Below are 13,943 nucleotides of genomic sequence, written 5' to 3' on the forward strand. Positions count from 1 at the left end.
ATCCCTTTGCCAATCTCTCCTTTAATTGGTGTATTTATACTATTTAGATTTAATGTAAGTATTGATATGTTGGGCTTAACCCTGCCATTTAATTTTTTGTTTTCTACTTTTTCTCTCTGTTTTTTGTTTTTTTGTTTTCGTTTGTTCTTGACTTTCTGTCGGTTACTTGAAGATTTTTTAGAATTCCATTTTGATTTATCCATAGTTATTTGAGTGTATCTCTTCATATAACGCTTTACGTGGTTGTCATAGCTATTACATTACATATGCATAATTTATCACAGTAAAAATGGTGTCAAAATTTTACCAATTCAATTTACCAATATCAGGAATAAGAGATTCTATAGACATGAAAAGTGTAGTAAGGGAATATAATGAATAATCTTATGCAAATAAATTTGACTACTTAATTTAAGTAAAAAACTTCCTTGAAAGACACAAACTCCTCTCACTGAAGAAGAAATAGCTGACCCTTTTTAGCTCTACGTCTAATGAAGGAAATGAATTTATAGTTAAAATATCTTCCTACAAAAAAAATTCCAGGTCTAGATTCCAATTCTTTTACTAACATTTAAAAAAGAAATAATACCATGTCTACATAAACTCTTCCAGAAAATTGAAAAGGAAGAAACACTTCCTAACTAATTTTATGAAGCCCAAATTACCTTTATACCAAAACTAGACAAAGACATTAGGAAAAAAGAAAACTACAGACCAATTTTCTTCATGATTATAGATGTAAAATTGTAAACAAAATTTTAGCAAATCAAACACAACATATATAAAAAGATAATATATTTTGACTAAGTGTGGTTTATTCCAGGAATACAAGGTTAACATTCAAAAATCAATTAATAAAATTCATCCTATGAACAGTCTAAAAAAGACAAACTATATGATTATCTCAATACACACAGAAAATGTGGTTGACAAAACCCAACACCTAATTCATGATAAAAACTTTCAACAAACTAGCAACAAAATGAAACTTCATTCTTCTGATAAAGGGCGTGTATCAGTAACCCACTATGAACAACATAGTTAATGGTGAAAGACTTAATATTTTGCCTCTAAGATTGGAAAAAGGCAAGGATGTTTTCTCTCTCCACAGGTGTTCAGCATCATGCTAGAGATCCTAGCCTGTTCAATAGGCAAAAAAATAAAATAAAAGGCATATGAATTGGAAAGTAAGAAATACAATTTTCACTGTTTATGTATGATGTGATTGTCTACCTAGAAAATCCCAGAGTCCACAAAAAAGCTACTAGAATTCATAAGTGAGTTTAGCGAGTTCACATGTTTCAAAATCAATGAACAAAAATCAATCTTATTTTTGTATACTAGCAATAAAATGTTTGAAACCCAGCAAAACGAACCATTTACAATAGCACTAATATTGTTTAAGGGTACAAATTCGCAATGAGTAGTAAATAAGACCTAGAGATCTAATACACAGTGTATTATAGACCTAGAAAATAGTGTTGTATTATAATCTTCAAACTTGCTAAGACCCTAGAACTTAATTATTCCAACCACTAAAAAGAAATGATAACTATGTGATGTGATAGAGATGCTAATTATTGCTACAATGGCAATCATATTACAATATGTTTGTTAGTGCTGTCAAGTCGCTTCTGACTCCTAGTGACCCTGTGTACAGCAGAGCGGGACCCTGCCCAGTCTTTTTGCACCATCCTCTCACCTCTAGCGCTCTATCAGACAATACTTCGCTGCTATTCACAGGGTTTTCATGGCCCGGTTTTTCAGAAGTATGTGGCCGGGTCATTCTTCCTAGTCTGTCTTCGTCTAAAGCTCTGCTGACACCTGTCCACCATGGTGACCCTGCTTGTATTTGAAATCCTGGTGGCAGAGCTTTCAACATGCAGCCGCCACAGTACAGCAACCAACAGACAGTGTAGTTCCCTGACCAAGAAATGAACCCAGGCCTTGATGGCGAGACAGCCAAATCTTAACCACTAGACCACCAAGACTGGCTATTGCAATATAGAAATGTATCAAATTAACATGTTGTACACCTTAAATTTATACAATGTTATGTGTCAAGTATATTTCAATAAAAAATAAAATTAAGAAGTAAATAAAAGTTTTTTCATTCTGTGTTCAAAAAAATAGCCCTAAAGACTATTTTTGACAAAAGTGCAAAAGCAATTAAATGGAGAAAGTATTGTCTTTTCAAGGTTTGGTGCTGAGTAGTTGGTTATTCATATGCAAAAAATGGTCTCCATCCATACATCATAGCATATGTAATAAGTAACTCAAAATGAGTGATAGATCTAAATGAGTAAAACTTAAAACTTCTAGAAAAAGACATACTAGAGGAATCTTTGTAACCTTTGGTTAGGCAAAGATATTTTTAGGTACAACACCAAAAGCATGATTCATAAAATAAAAAATTGATAAGTTGATAAGAAATTCATCAAATTTCTGCTCCTTGAAATATACTGTTAAGAAAATGAAAAGATAAACTACAGCCAAATACTCATAAAAATATTTTGAAATCACATGTTTGGTAAAGGACATGTACCTGAATGCCTAAAGAACAGTTAAAACTCAGTAATAAAAAAACAACCCAGTAAAAAGTAGACAAAGTATTTGAAGTCACTTCACCAAAGAAGTGTATTGATGGCAAATCAGTATGTGAAAGATGCTCAACATCATTACTCATTAGGGAAATGTAAATTAAAACCACAGTAAGACACCATTGTACTCTTATAATGACTAAATCAAAACAAAACAAAACAAAAACCTGACAATTCCATCTGCTGGAGATTATGCAGAACAAGTGGAACTTTTCTGCATTGCTAGTGAGAATGCAAAATCTTACAGTTCCTTTGGAAAACAGTTGGGCTATTTCTTATGAAGTTAAACGTACACTTATACAATATGATTTGTTAATCCTACTCTGAGGTATTTACCTAAGTGAAATAAAAACTTATGTTAAAACAAAAACTTGTAGGAGAATGTTTATAGTGGCTTTATTCATAATCACTCCAAACTGGAAACAACTCAAATGTCCCTACTTGTAAATAGATAAACAAATTGTGATATATCAATACAATGAATCACTACTCAGAAATTAAAAGAAATGCACTACCAATTCACAAATTTATTTTGCTTAGTGAAAGAATCTATTTTATATACACACTATACACATAACATATGCATGTATAACATGCCTATTTTCTGGAAAGGCAAAACATAGGAACAAAATAGATGAGAAGTTTCCAAGGGCTTGCTGTTGGGGGAGATGTATGTATGTATGTATGTATGTATGTATGGGAGATTTTTGGGGGTTGAATGGAAGTGCTCTATATCTTAATTATGGTGGTGGTTACATAGTGTATGCTTTAGTCTAAACAACACTGTACATTAAAAAGGGTAAATTTTATTGTATGTAAGTTATATATTAATTATTTTTTTTATGAGGAAGATCAGCCCTGAGCTAACATCCATGCCAATCCTCTTTTTCCTGAGGAGGACTGGCCCTGAGCTAACATCTATTGCCAGTCCTCCTCCTTTTTTTCCCCTTTTTCTCCCCAAAGCCCCAGTAGATAGTTGTATGTCATAGTTGCACATCCTTCTAGTTGCTGTATGTGGGACGCTGCCTCAGCATGGCCAGACAAGCGGTGCGTCGGTGCGCACCCGGGATCCGAACCCGGGCCACGAGAAGTGGAGCACGTGCACTTAAACCGCTAAGCCACAGGGCCGGCCCCAAGATGTTGTTTTTAAGAATATAAACTACTTAATTTTCATCTACAGGAATACCTCATTTTATTGCTCTTTATTGTGCTTCACAGATAATTGTGTTTTTTATAAGACCAGCAAAAAGATTAAAACTCACTGAAGACTCAGATGATGGGTAGCACATTTTAGCAATAAAGTATTTTTTAATTAATGTATGTACATTGTTTTTTTAGACATAATGCTATTGCAGTTAATAGACTACAGTATAGGGTAAACATAACTTTTATGCACACGAGAAACCAAAAAACTCATGTGACCTGCTTTATTGCGATATCCACTTTATTGCGGTGGTCTGGAACCAAACCCGCAATATCTCCGAGATATGCCTGTATTCATTTTATATCCTACTGCCTTACTAAATATCTTTATTGTTTTTAATAGTTCTTAAGTTTATTACCTTGGTTTTTTCATGCATATAATCATACCATCTACAAATACAGGTAGTTTTAATCTCTTTTTTGTTAATTTTATATTTTCAATTTCTTTCTCTAATCTTACTGCTTTAGCTAATTTAGTACAATGTTAAATATTAGTGGTAATAATGGTAACATGGGTCATGTCTGTTTTCTTCTTTACTTTAGTGGGACTATTACCTTGTTCATTAATATGCTTTTTAGCTTTTTGGGCTAAAATGTATGTGTGTGTGTGTGCACGCACCTGCGTGACTTTGTGTGTGTATAATATTAACGCAGTAGCCAAAGAACCATGTTATAGAAACAGTTTGAAAAATAATCTTTCAGCTTTTTTTTGTTTGTTTTGGTTTTTTTTTAATTGATGTTTTAATGGTTTCTAACATTGTGAAATTTTGGGTTGTACATTTTTGTTTGTCCATCACCATATATATGACTCCCTTCACCCCTTGTGCCCACCCCCACCCCCACTGCCCCTGGTAACCACAGTCCAGTTTTTTCTGTCCATGTGTTGGTTTATATTCCACATATGAGTGAGATCATACAGTGTTTGTCTTTCTCTTTCTGGCTTATTTCACTTAACATAATACGCTCCAGGCCCATCCATGTTGTTGCAAATGGGACGATTTTGTCTTTTTTTATGGCTGAGTAGTATTCCATTGTATATATACCACAATTTCTTAATCCAATCGTCAGTCGAGAGACACTTAGGTTGCTTCCACTTCTTGGCTATGGTGAATAATGCTGCAATGAACATAGGGGTACATAAGCCTCTTTGGATTGTTGATTTCAGGTTCGTTGGATAGATTCCCAGTAGTGGGATGGCTGGATCATAGAGCATCTCTATTTTTAATTCTTTGAGGAATCACCATACCGTTTTCCATAGAGGCTGCACCAGTTTACGTTCCCACCAGCTGTGTATGAGGGTTGCTGTTTCTCCACATCCTCTCCAACATTTGTTGTTTTTTGTCTTGGTGATTATAGCCATTCTAACGGGCGTGAGATGGTATCTTAGTGTTGTTTTGATTTGCATTTCCCTGATGATTAGTGATGTTGAGCATCTTTTCATGTGCCTATTGGCCATCTGTATATCTTCCTTGGAGAAGTGTCTGTTCATTTCATCTGCCCATTTTTTGATCGGGTTGTTTGTTTTTTGTTGTTCAGTTGTGTGAGTTCTTTATATATTATGGAGATCAACCCCTTGTCAGATGTATGTTTTGCAAATATTCTCTCCCAGCTGGTTGGTTGTCTGTTCATCTTGATTCTGGTTTCATTTGTCTTATAAAAGCTCTTTAATCTAATAAAGTCTCACTTGTTTATTTTTTCTTTAGTTTCCCTAGTCTGGGTAGGCATGTCATCCGAAGAGATTCCTTTAAAACCAATGTCAAATAGTGTGTTGCCTATATTTTCTTGTATGAGTTTTATAGTTTCAGGTCTCACCTTCAGGTCTTTGATCCATTTTGAGTTAATTTTAGTGAATGGCGACAGCACATGGTCCACTTTCATTCTTTTGCATCTGGCTGTCCAGTTTTCCCAACACCATTTATTGAAGAGACTTTCCTTTCTCCATTGCATGTTCTTAGCACCTTTGTCGAAAATTAGCTGTCCGTATATGTGTGGTTTTATTTCTGGGCTTTCAATTCTGTTCCATTGATCTGTGTGCCTGTTTTTGTACCAGTACCATGCTGTTTTGATTACTATTGCTTTGTAGTATGTTTTGAAGTCAGGAATTGTGATGCCTCCTGCTTTGTTCTTTTTTCTTAGGATTTCTTTAGCTATTCGGGGTTTTTTGTTGCCCCATATAAATTTTAGTATTCTTTTTTCTATTTCTGTGAAGAATGTCATTGGGATTCTGATTGGGATTGCATTGAATCTGTAGATTGCTTTAGGTAATATAGACATTTTAACTATGTTTATTCTTCCAATCCACGTGCATGGGATATCTTTCCATTTCTTTATGTCATCATGGATTTCTTTCAATAATGTCTTGTAGTTCTCATTGTATAGGTCCTTCACTTCCTTGGTAAGATTTATTCCTAGGTATTTTATTCTTTTTGATGCAATTGTAAATGGTATTATCTTTTTGAGCTCTCTTTCTGTTAGTTCATTATTAGCATACAGAAACGCAACTGATTTTTGTAGATTGATTTTGTACCCTGCAACTTTGCTGTAGTTGTTGATTGTTTCTAATAGTTTTCCAACAGATTCTTTAGGGTTTTCTATATATACAATCATGTCATCTGCGAATAGTGAGAGTTTCACGTCTTTGTTACCTATTTGGATTCCTTTTATTCCTTTTTCTTGCCTAATTGCTCTGGCCAAAACTTCCAGTACTATGTTGAACAGGAGTGGTGAGAGTGGGCAGCCCTGCCTCGTTCCTGTTCTCAGAGGAATGGCTTTCAGTCTTTCCCCGTTGAGTATGATGTTGGCTGTGGGTTTGTCATATATGGCCTTTATTATGTTGAGGTACTTTCCTTCTATTCCCATTTTATTGAGAGTTTTTATCATAAATGGATGTTGTATCTTGTCAAATGCCTTCTCTGCGTCTATTGAGATGATCTTGTGGTTTTTATTCTTTGTTTTCTTGATGTGATGTATCACGTTGATTGATTTGCGGATGTTGAACCATCCCTGCGTCCCTGGTATAAATCCCACTTGATCATGGTGTATGATCTTTTTAATGTATTGTTGTATTCGGTTTGCCAATATTTTGTTGAGGATTTTTGCATCAATGTTCATCAGCGATATTGGCCTGTAATTTTCTTTCTTTGTATTGTCTTTGTCTGGTTTTGGTATCAGGGTGATGTTGGCCTCGTAGAATGATTTAGGAAGTGTTCCATCTTCCTCTATTTTTTGGAATAGCTTGAGAAGGATGGGTATTAAATCTTCTTTGAATGTTTGGTAAAATTCACTGGAGAAGCCATCTAATCTTTCAGCTTTTATAGGGATGACATAAGATATTTTCCTTAGCTCTCTTAATACAAATAATTACATTAATATATTTCCCAACCTTGAACTATCCTTGCATTCCTAGAAGAAAGCTCACTTTGGCATGATGTATTATTCTTTTAATAGGACATTGAACTTTGATTGTATTAATAAATGAGATTGCTGTAAGAGAATTTATCCCATTAGAAATGTAGAAATTATGGTGCAATCAGCATCCTTGAACTTGAGTAGTACTCCTTGATATCTTGGTATTATTTTACTGCAGCAATATATTTTGCATATCTATAATGAGTAAGGTCCTGGAACAGATAATATGAAAATACAATAATTAACAATAATTTTCTATGGTCTCTGTACTCCAGAAGTTTATAAGCTGGTATGAATAAGTCATACAGTAGGCACTATCAACATCGCAAGGTTAAGTTTTTTTAACTTTTTACAACAAATGTTTACTGAGATAGTATAACACAGCGATTCAGAATTTATGCTCTGGAGGCCAACTGCCTGTATTTAACTTCAACTCTGTCACCTAGGGCCAGTGACCATCTCTGCTTCAGTTTCCCCCCTTTTATTTTTCTTACTTTTATTTTTTTACAGCTTTATTGAGGTAAAATTGACAAATAAAAATTGTATATAAAGTGTCCAACGTGATGTTTTGATGTATGTATACATTGTGAAATGATTACCATAATCAAGCTAATTGACGCATCTATTTCCTTATGTAGTTGCCATCCTTTTGTGTGTGGTGTGAACACTTCAGATCTACTCTCTTAGCAAATCTACTCTCTTTCAAATATGCAAGACAGTATTATTAACTAGAGTCACCATTCTGTACATTAGACCTTCAGGACTTACTCATCCTACATAACTGAAACTTTGTACCGTTTGAGCAGCATCTGCCTATTTCCTTCATCTGCCAACCCCTGGCAACCACCATTCTACTCTCTGGTTTTATGAACTGGACTATTTTAGATTTCACATATAGGTGAGATCATACAGTATTTGCCTTTATGTATGGTTTATTTCACTTAGCATAATCTCCTCCAAGTTTACCTATATTGCAAATGGCAGGATTTCCTTCCATTTTAAGGCTGAATAATATTCCATTGTACATAAACGTCACATTTTTTCTATGCATTCATCTGTCAATGGACACTTAAAAAGTGGCCCTCTTGTGCAGCATCCCACATGGCTGCAGGCACACACTATGCTCTCATCTTCCCCTGAGAAATCATGGCTCAGGGTATCTCTCTCTCTTAGCACTGAACTATGCTACCTTGTAAAGTGATGGGTAAAGTGAAGGGTAAAGTGAAAGTGAAGGGTAAAGTAAAGGGTCTATTCTTGGATTTTTTTGCTCCAACGAGGATCTGGGGCTTCTTCTCTGGACTCTTGCGCTCCAGAAAGGTACCCTCATCCGTGGGTAGTTGTCCAAATCGTTGTTTCTGTGGGGAAATGAGGGCTGAAAATGCCTATTCTACCATCTTGCTGATGTCACTCCACAGATTAGTGTTAGTACATTATCTCTACTTGTTTATAGTTTACGAGAGAAAAAAAGAATGAGAGTGAGAGCAAGAGAAAGAGAGAATGAGAGAGACTCAAAGTAATTTATAACAAAAAGCCCAAATTAAAGAAGTACTAATTAAATTAGAAGTAGGAAGGCAGAATTAGGGACATTTAAATTCAGAGAAGGGATATGGAGATCATTCCAGGTTATGAAAACAATATGCTTAGAGGCATGAGACTAAATAATTTTTTAGTTCTTTTCAAAGAATATGGAATTAGTAGTTAGAACTAGAGCTGAACCTTTGAATGAGGGAAAGGATGCAAGAAACAATGAAGAAGTAAAACAGTAGATCTTGACAACTGATTTGATGTGGAGACTGGGCAGGCAGTATTAAGTAAAAAATAACTATTACTGAGTCCAGTTCATCAGGAGTATGCACAGAGTTTTAGGGAAAGTCTTATCTATTGGGAGAACTATCTTGGATGAAGAAAGAGTGTAAACAATACTTAGACATTGAAATATAAAGCCAAAGTGGGGTGTTAAGAGCAAATACTTGGCAACAAGTGCTGGAGGGGTTAGGTGTAAACAATACCAGAGAGACAGAATAAAGGCAGCAGTGGGAAGACAGTGCAATTGAGACCGAGGGAGCATTGCAAATTGAGAATTGAGTACCAAGCTTTACACACATTTTGGAATGTTTGTTTTGGTGGAGGCTCTAAAGATGGCAGAATATGTTTGGAGCGTCTACGCCTTAGTAGTTGAGACTATGGCTCTGGATTCAAACTGCCCAAGTTCAAATTCTTCAGTAGCACTTATTAATTGTGCTACCCTGAGAAAGTTATACTTTCCATCTGATGTTTGGTTTGGTCAATGGGGATAAAGGTAACATCTATTTCATTGGCTTGATTTGAGGATTAAATGGAATAATTTATGTAAATCTCTGAGAACCGTGCTATTATTATATGACAGTTTTTATGGGCCCTTACTCAAAGCAGAAATAGTAGTGTTAAGTTGTAGAACAATAAAGTCATTCCTATGAGAAACTGGTGAGCTTTTCTATGTGAGAGTCAAAAATTTTAATCCATGCTTTAAAACTTTTTCACTGTCACTCAACAAAATGCTTTTGATCAAAATATTTGGTCCAAGGTTTTGGTAACAGAAAAACCATCAAAAACTTGGATATGTTTTGGAAATCCTGAGTGCTTAATCTCATTTAATTAACAATATCTTCCCAAGTTGAAACAGTTAAGGACATATGGAAAGATCATACCCCAATTTGCTTTAGACTAGGATTTTATGAACTACAGATGAATTATTAGCAGGAATTCTCTCGTTTGAATTGTTTGTCAAAATTAATTATAAATATGTACCTCTTTATTTAGCTATAGAGATCATCCAGATTATGTGGGAGCAACGTTTCCTAGAAAGATGTGTGTTACCCATTATTCTGCAGGAATTGCTTTGGTATGTAATTATTTAATATTCTTATTTAAAAAAATTTGTACATTTAAAAATTATCCAGAGTCAACCCTAGTGGTCTAGTGGTTAAGTTTGGTGCACTCTACTTCAGTGGCCCGGGTTCGGTTCCCAGGTGTGGACCTACACCACTCGTCTGTCTGTCAGTGGCCATGCTGTGATGGCGGCTCACATACAAAAAGAGGAAGATTGGTAGCAGATGTTAGCTTAGGGCAAATCTTCCTCAGCAAAAACAAACTATCCAACATTACAGCATATATTTTATACAGTTTACATTTATATTTGCATGTAGAGAATGCATTTATTTTCCATAATTAAAAATTTGAACTATGTAGAAGGAAGAGTATTCTGTAGAAGAAGGATCTTGTTGCAACTAGTTTGAAGTTGAGTGGAATAAAAATATCATAAATACACAGATATTCCTTAATATATAGAGTAGTGCATCATGAAAAATTATCTGTAAAGAAATTTCTATAATCCAAATTGACTTTTGCTTGTAGACATAAAATTGGAGAAATAGTCTTACAGATAAAATAGCTTCAAAATCAAAACAAGAAAAGTATGATAAAAATCCTTTAAAATGTTTCAAACCTTTGAACGACAGTATTTAAAAGAAATTTTTCAATCTATTTTAAACATTTGTAGTAATTATAAATATTTTATATATATAAATAAATTATTGGTACAATGAGATGCATCATTGATAGGTTAAGTAATTTGTTGAGCCATTTTCCTACCCTATTCATTCTTTTTAAAAACAAGTTAAGTACTATACATTTTTTTAATTACAAAATAATTTACATTGTTCTTGTACATTTTTTAAAGTATATATAAGAACATATAAGAAAATTCATATAACCTGGCATCTTCCCACTTAGGAAGTGATAACCACTAGTAACATTTTGATTGATATGTATCTCCTACTTTGTGTCTTTCCCTGTTACTGTGTCTCCCTCTTTATATATTTTTGCAATGATGGGATTTTGCAGCATATATTTTTATTTGATACTCTTTTAATTAGTTTTATTATAGAATTTATGCATGCGCTTGGTGAAATTGTTTTAATTATAGGTATTAAGAGCAAAAAGTGATTGTAACACTTTCTCCTTTATTCCCTTCATGTAGTTCTAATTAAGAACTTATAATTGCGGTTTAAATTCTTCTGATAGTTAAATTTATTTCTTTAAAATATATATACTCTTACCCCTATTTTGATTTATAAACTTTAGACAACATTGGTAATATTAATCTTAGACATAGCCCACTCTTCCTATTTGTTATGCATATATATTCTTATATTTTTTATTTTAATAATATTTCTTATTATTAAAATATATTATTATATTATTTGAGTATATATAATTATATATATTATACATATTATATCATATATACATAATACATATAATAATATATAATATATTACCATTTTAATAACATTTATATTTTTATTATTTATATTTTATTATTTAAATAGTATCTATTTACCTTAGGCAATGTCCAATGATTACTTGCTATGAAAAAGAAGAGATATAAAATAGTTGTAATCTTCTCATATCCATTGTCAAGATTTATAAAATTTATAATTTATTCTATAGATCTTTTGTATTTTGCTTACAAATTGATTTAAAAGTTAAAGCAATAAATAGTATTTTACAGTATTATAAATATATAAATGATGTTAACTGTTGAATAAAGAAATAAATATATTGTTATGCTTGTAAAGCTTTGATGGTCAAAGGAGGGTCTTTTAGGCATCAGGGTCTAATGGAGCTTCTTAAATTTTTTTCCAACTTCTTTTACTTCTATGGGTGAAATCAACTGCTACAGAAAATTAAGCCTCATTTTCCTTTTCTTGAAATCCTTTGCTATTTTTTCTAGAATCACTCCTTAGTTTCTTTTTTTTAAACACAATGTGTATAAATGGAAAACATTGAGTTCTTTTATTAATGAAAATACTTTTGCTTTCCCTCCTCATCTGATGGCTAATTTGGCTAGGTGTAAAATTCTAGTTCTGATATCTTTCTATCTCAGTGTTTTGAAGATTGATGCTTTTGTCAAGTCATTATGAAGTGAAAGGATGGCAAGGAAGTGGAGGGTGTTCCCGTCCACTATGCATGCTCCCACACATGCATAGCCTCCCTCGCTGTTAACATCCCATCCCAGTGTGGTCCATTTATTACAAATGATGAAGCTACAGTGACACATTATAATCCCCAAAGTCCATAGTTTACACTAGGGTTCACTCTTGGTGTTGTACATTCTATCAGTTCTGGCAAATGTATAGTGACATATATCTACCATTTTAGTATCATACAGAGTAGTTTCACTGTCCTCAAAATTCTTTGTCTCTAGTTAATTTTTTGCATTGGTGTGTGATGTTTCATTATATGAATATGCTGTACTGTATCCTTTATGCTTTTTGTGGGCATTTTGGTTGTTTCTATTTTTGCCATTACAAACAATATTTAATAAACATCTCTATATATACCTCTTCCAATTTCTATTTGATCCTTTTTTTTTTTTTTAACAAACCTCAGTTTTCAGATAGGCATACTCCTGCTCATATAGAAGTCTTCATTCCCTAGCTCTTTTCGTAGCCAGATTTTTCAAAGTTTCATCCAGTGAGATGTAAGCAGAAATAACATTTGGAACTTCCAGGAAGCTTCTTTAAAGGGATGGTACCTATTCTTCATTGTGGCCTTTCTCTAATCTGCTGTTTAAAATGCCATGTGAAGACAAAGTCATTACCTAGGCATAATGGACTAGGAAGCTGGAAGGAGCCCAGGTCCTTGAAGGTCAAGAAGCCGCTTTTATGTGAGAAAGAAATAAACTTCTTCCTATTAGAAAATGTCATTATTGAGTTTTCTGTCTCATGCAGCTATATATAATCCTTGCCAATTCAGCAGTATTTCTTGTAAACAGCATATAACTGGAACTGTTGTTCCCTATTCAATATAAAAATATATATGTTTTAATTATTTCAGTTTAAATCATGTGCATTCTTGTGATTAATGATATTTTTAGAATTAACACTATCACCTTATTTTCCATTTTTCTTCTTTGTTTCTTTGCCTCCACTTATATGCCAACAGTCCAATATTACTAAAGGAAATTATAAATAATCTTCAGGCAGAAAGAAAGTGATCCCAGATGGGAGATCTGAGATTCAAAGGGAATGAAGAGTAATGAAAGTAATAATTATTTGAACGTGGCCTGCATGAACCAATAATAATTGTATCTGGTGAAATTAAAACAGAGACAAGATTAAATTAAAACAAGTAACAATAATCTGTCATAGCTGGTTGGCTGATACTACAGTCTACAGCTGTGGCTGGAAAGCATGTGCCAATTCAGGAACCATGTTTCTCAGACCTCCTTATATTTAGATAGAGCCATGCAATATGAATGGGAGTAATGTATATCACTTCTTGGTTGGAGCATTTAAAACTTGTGTGAGCCTTTCTGCTGGTGAGCTTAATGGAAAGGCTGTAAGTAAGGACAGGAGCACGATATGTAAGTATTTCAACATGAACGTACGGAAGGCTATCCACTTCCCAGGAGTGTCTGCATTGGGCTTTATGTGAGTGTATGAAACCACTAAGATTTTAGATGCCTGTTTGCAGCAGCATCTAACATTACCTTAAATTGAAAAATATAATAATAATATAGGTTGAAGGAGTATAAACGGAGTTAAATGTTTTTTCTTTTTAAGAAGCTAGTATTGTCCTGGAGGAAGTTAAAAGATGTTGAATAACTTCAGACTTTGGTAAGTATGTATGTTGTAATTTCGCAGGTAACCACTAAAAATAGAAAGAGAAAAATGGAATTAGAGAAGC

The 13,943-nt window shown here is 33.6% G+C and overlaps 1 protein-coding gene across 1 annotated transcript in view; it reads left to right on the forward strand.

Annotated features, from left to right (window-relative positions):
* The window catches only part of ADAM32 (ADAM metallopeptidase domain 32), a gene marked incomplete at its 5' end in the record, with an annotated part of 181,699 nt that overhangs the window by 93,322 nt on the left and 74,434 nt on the right, over nucleotides 1–13,943 (forward strand). Inside the window, one exon of the mRNA XM_087418258.1 lies at nucleotides 10,011–10,092. Coding sequence (XP_087274384.1) covers nucleotides 10,011–10,092 — 82 coding nt within the window. The remainder of the gene's footprint in view (nucleotides 1–10,010; nucleotides 10,093–13,943) is intronic.

The sequence above is a fragment of the Ceratotherium simum genome, chromosome 28 (genome assembly GCF_057802395.1).
Source record: "Ceratotherium simum simum isolate JZ-2026a chromosome 28, ASM5780239v1, whole genome shotgun sequence".
NCBI lineage: Eukaryota > Metazoa > Chordata > Mammalia > Perissodactyla > Rhinocerotidae > Ceratotherium > Ceratotherium simum.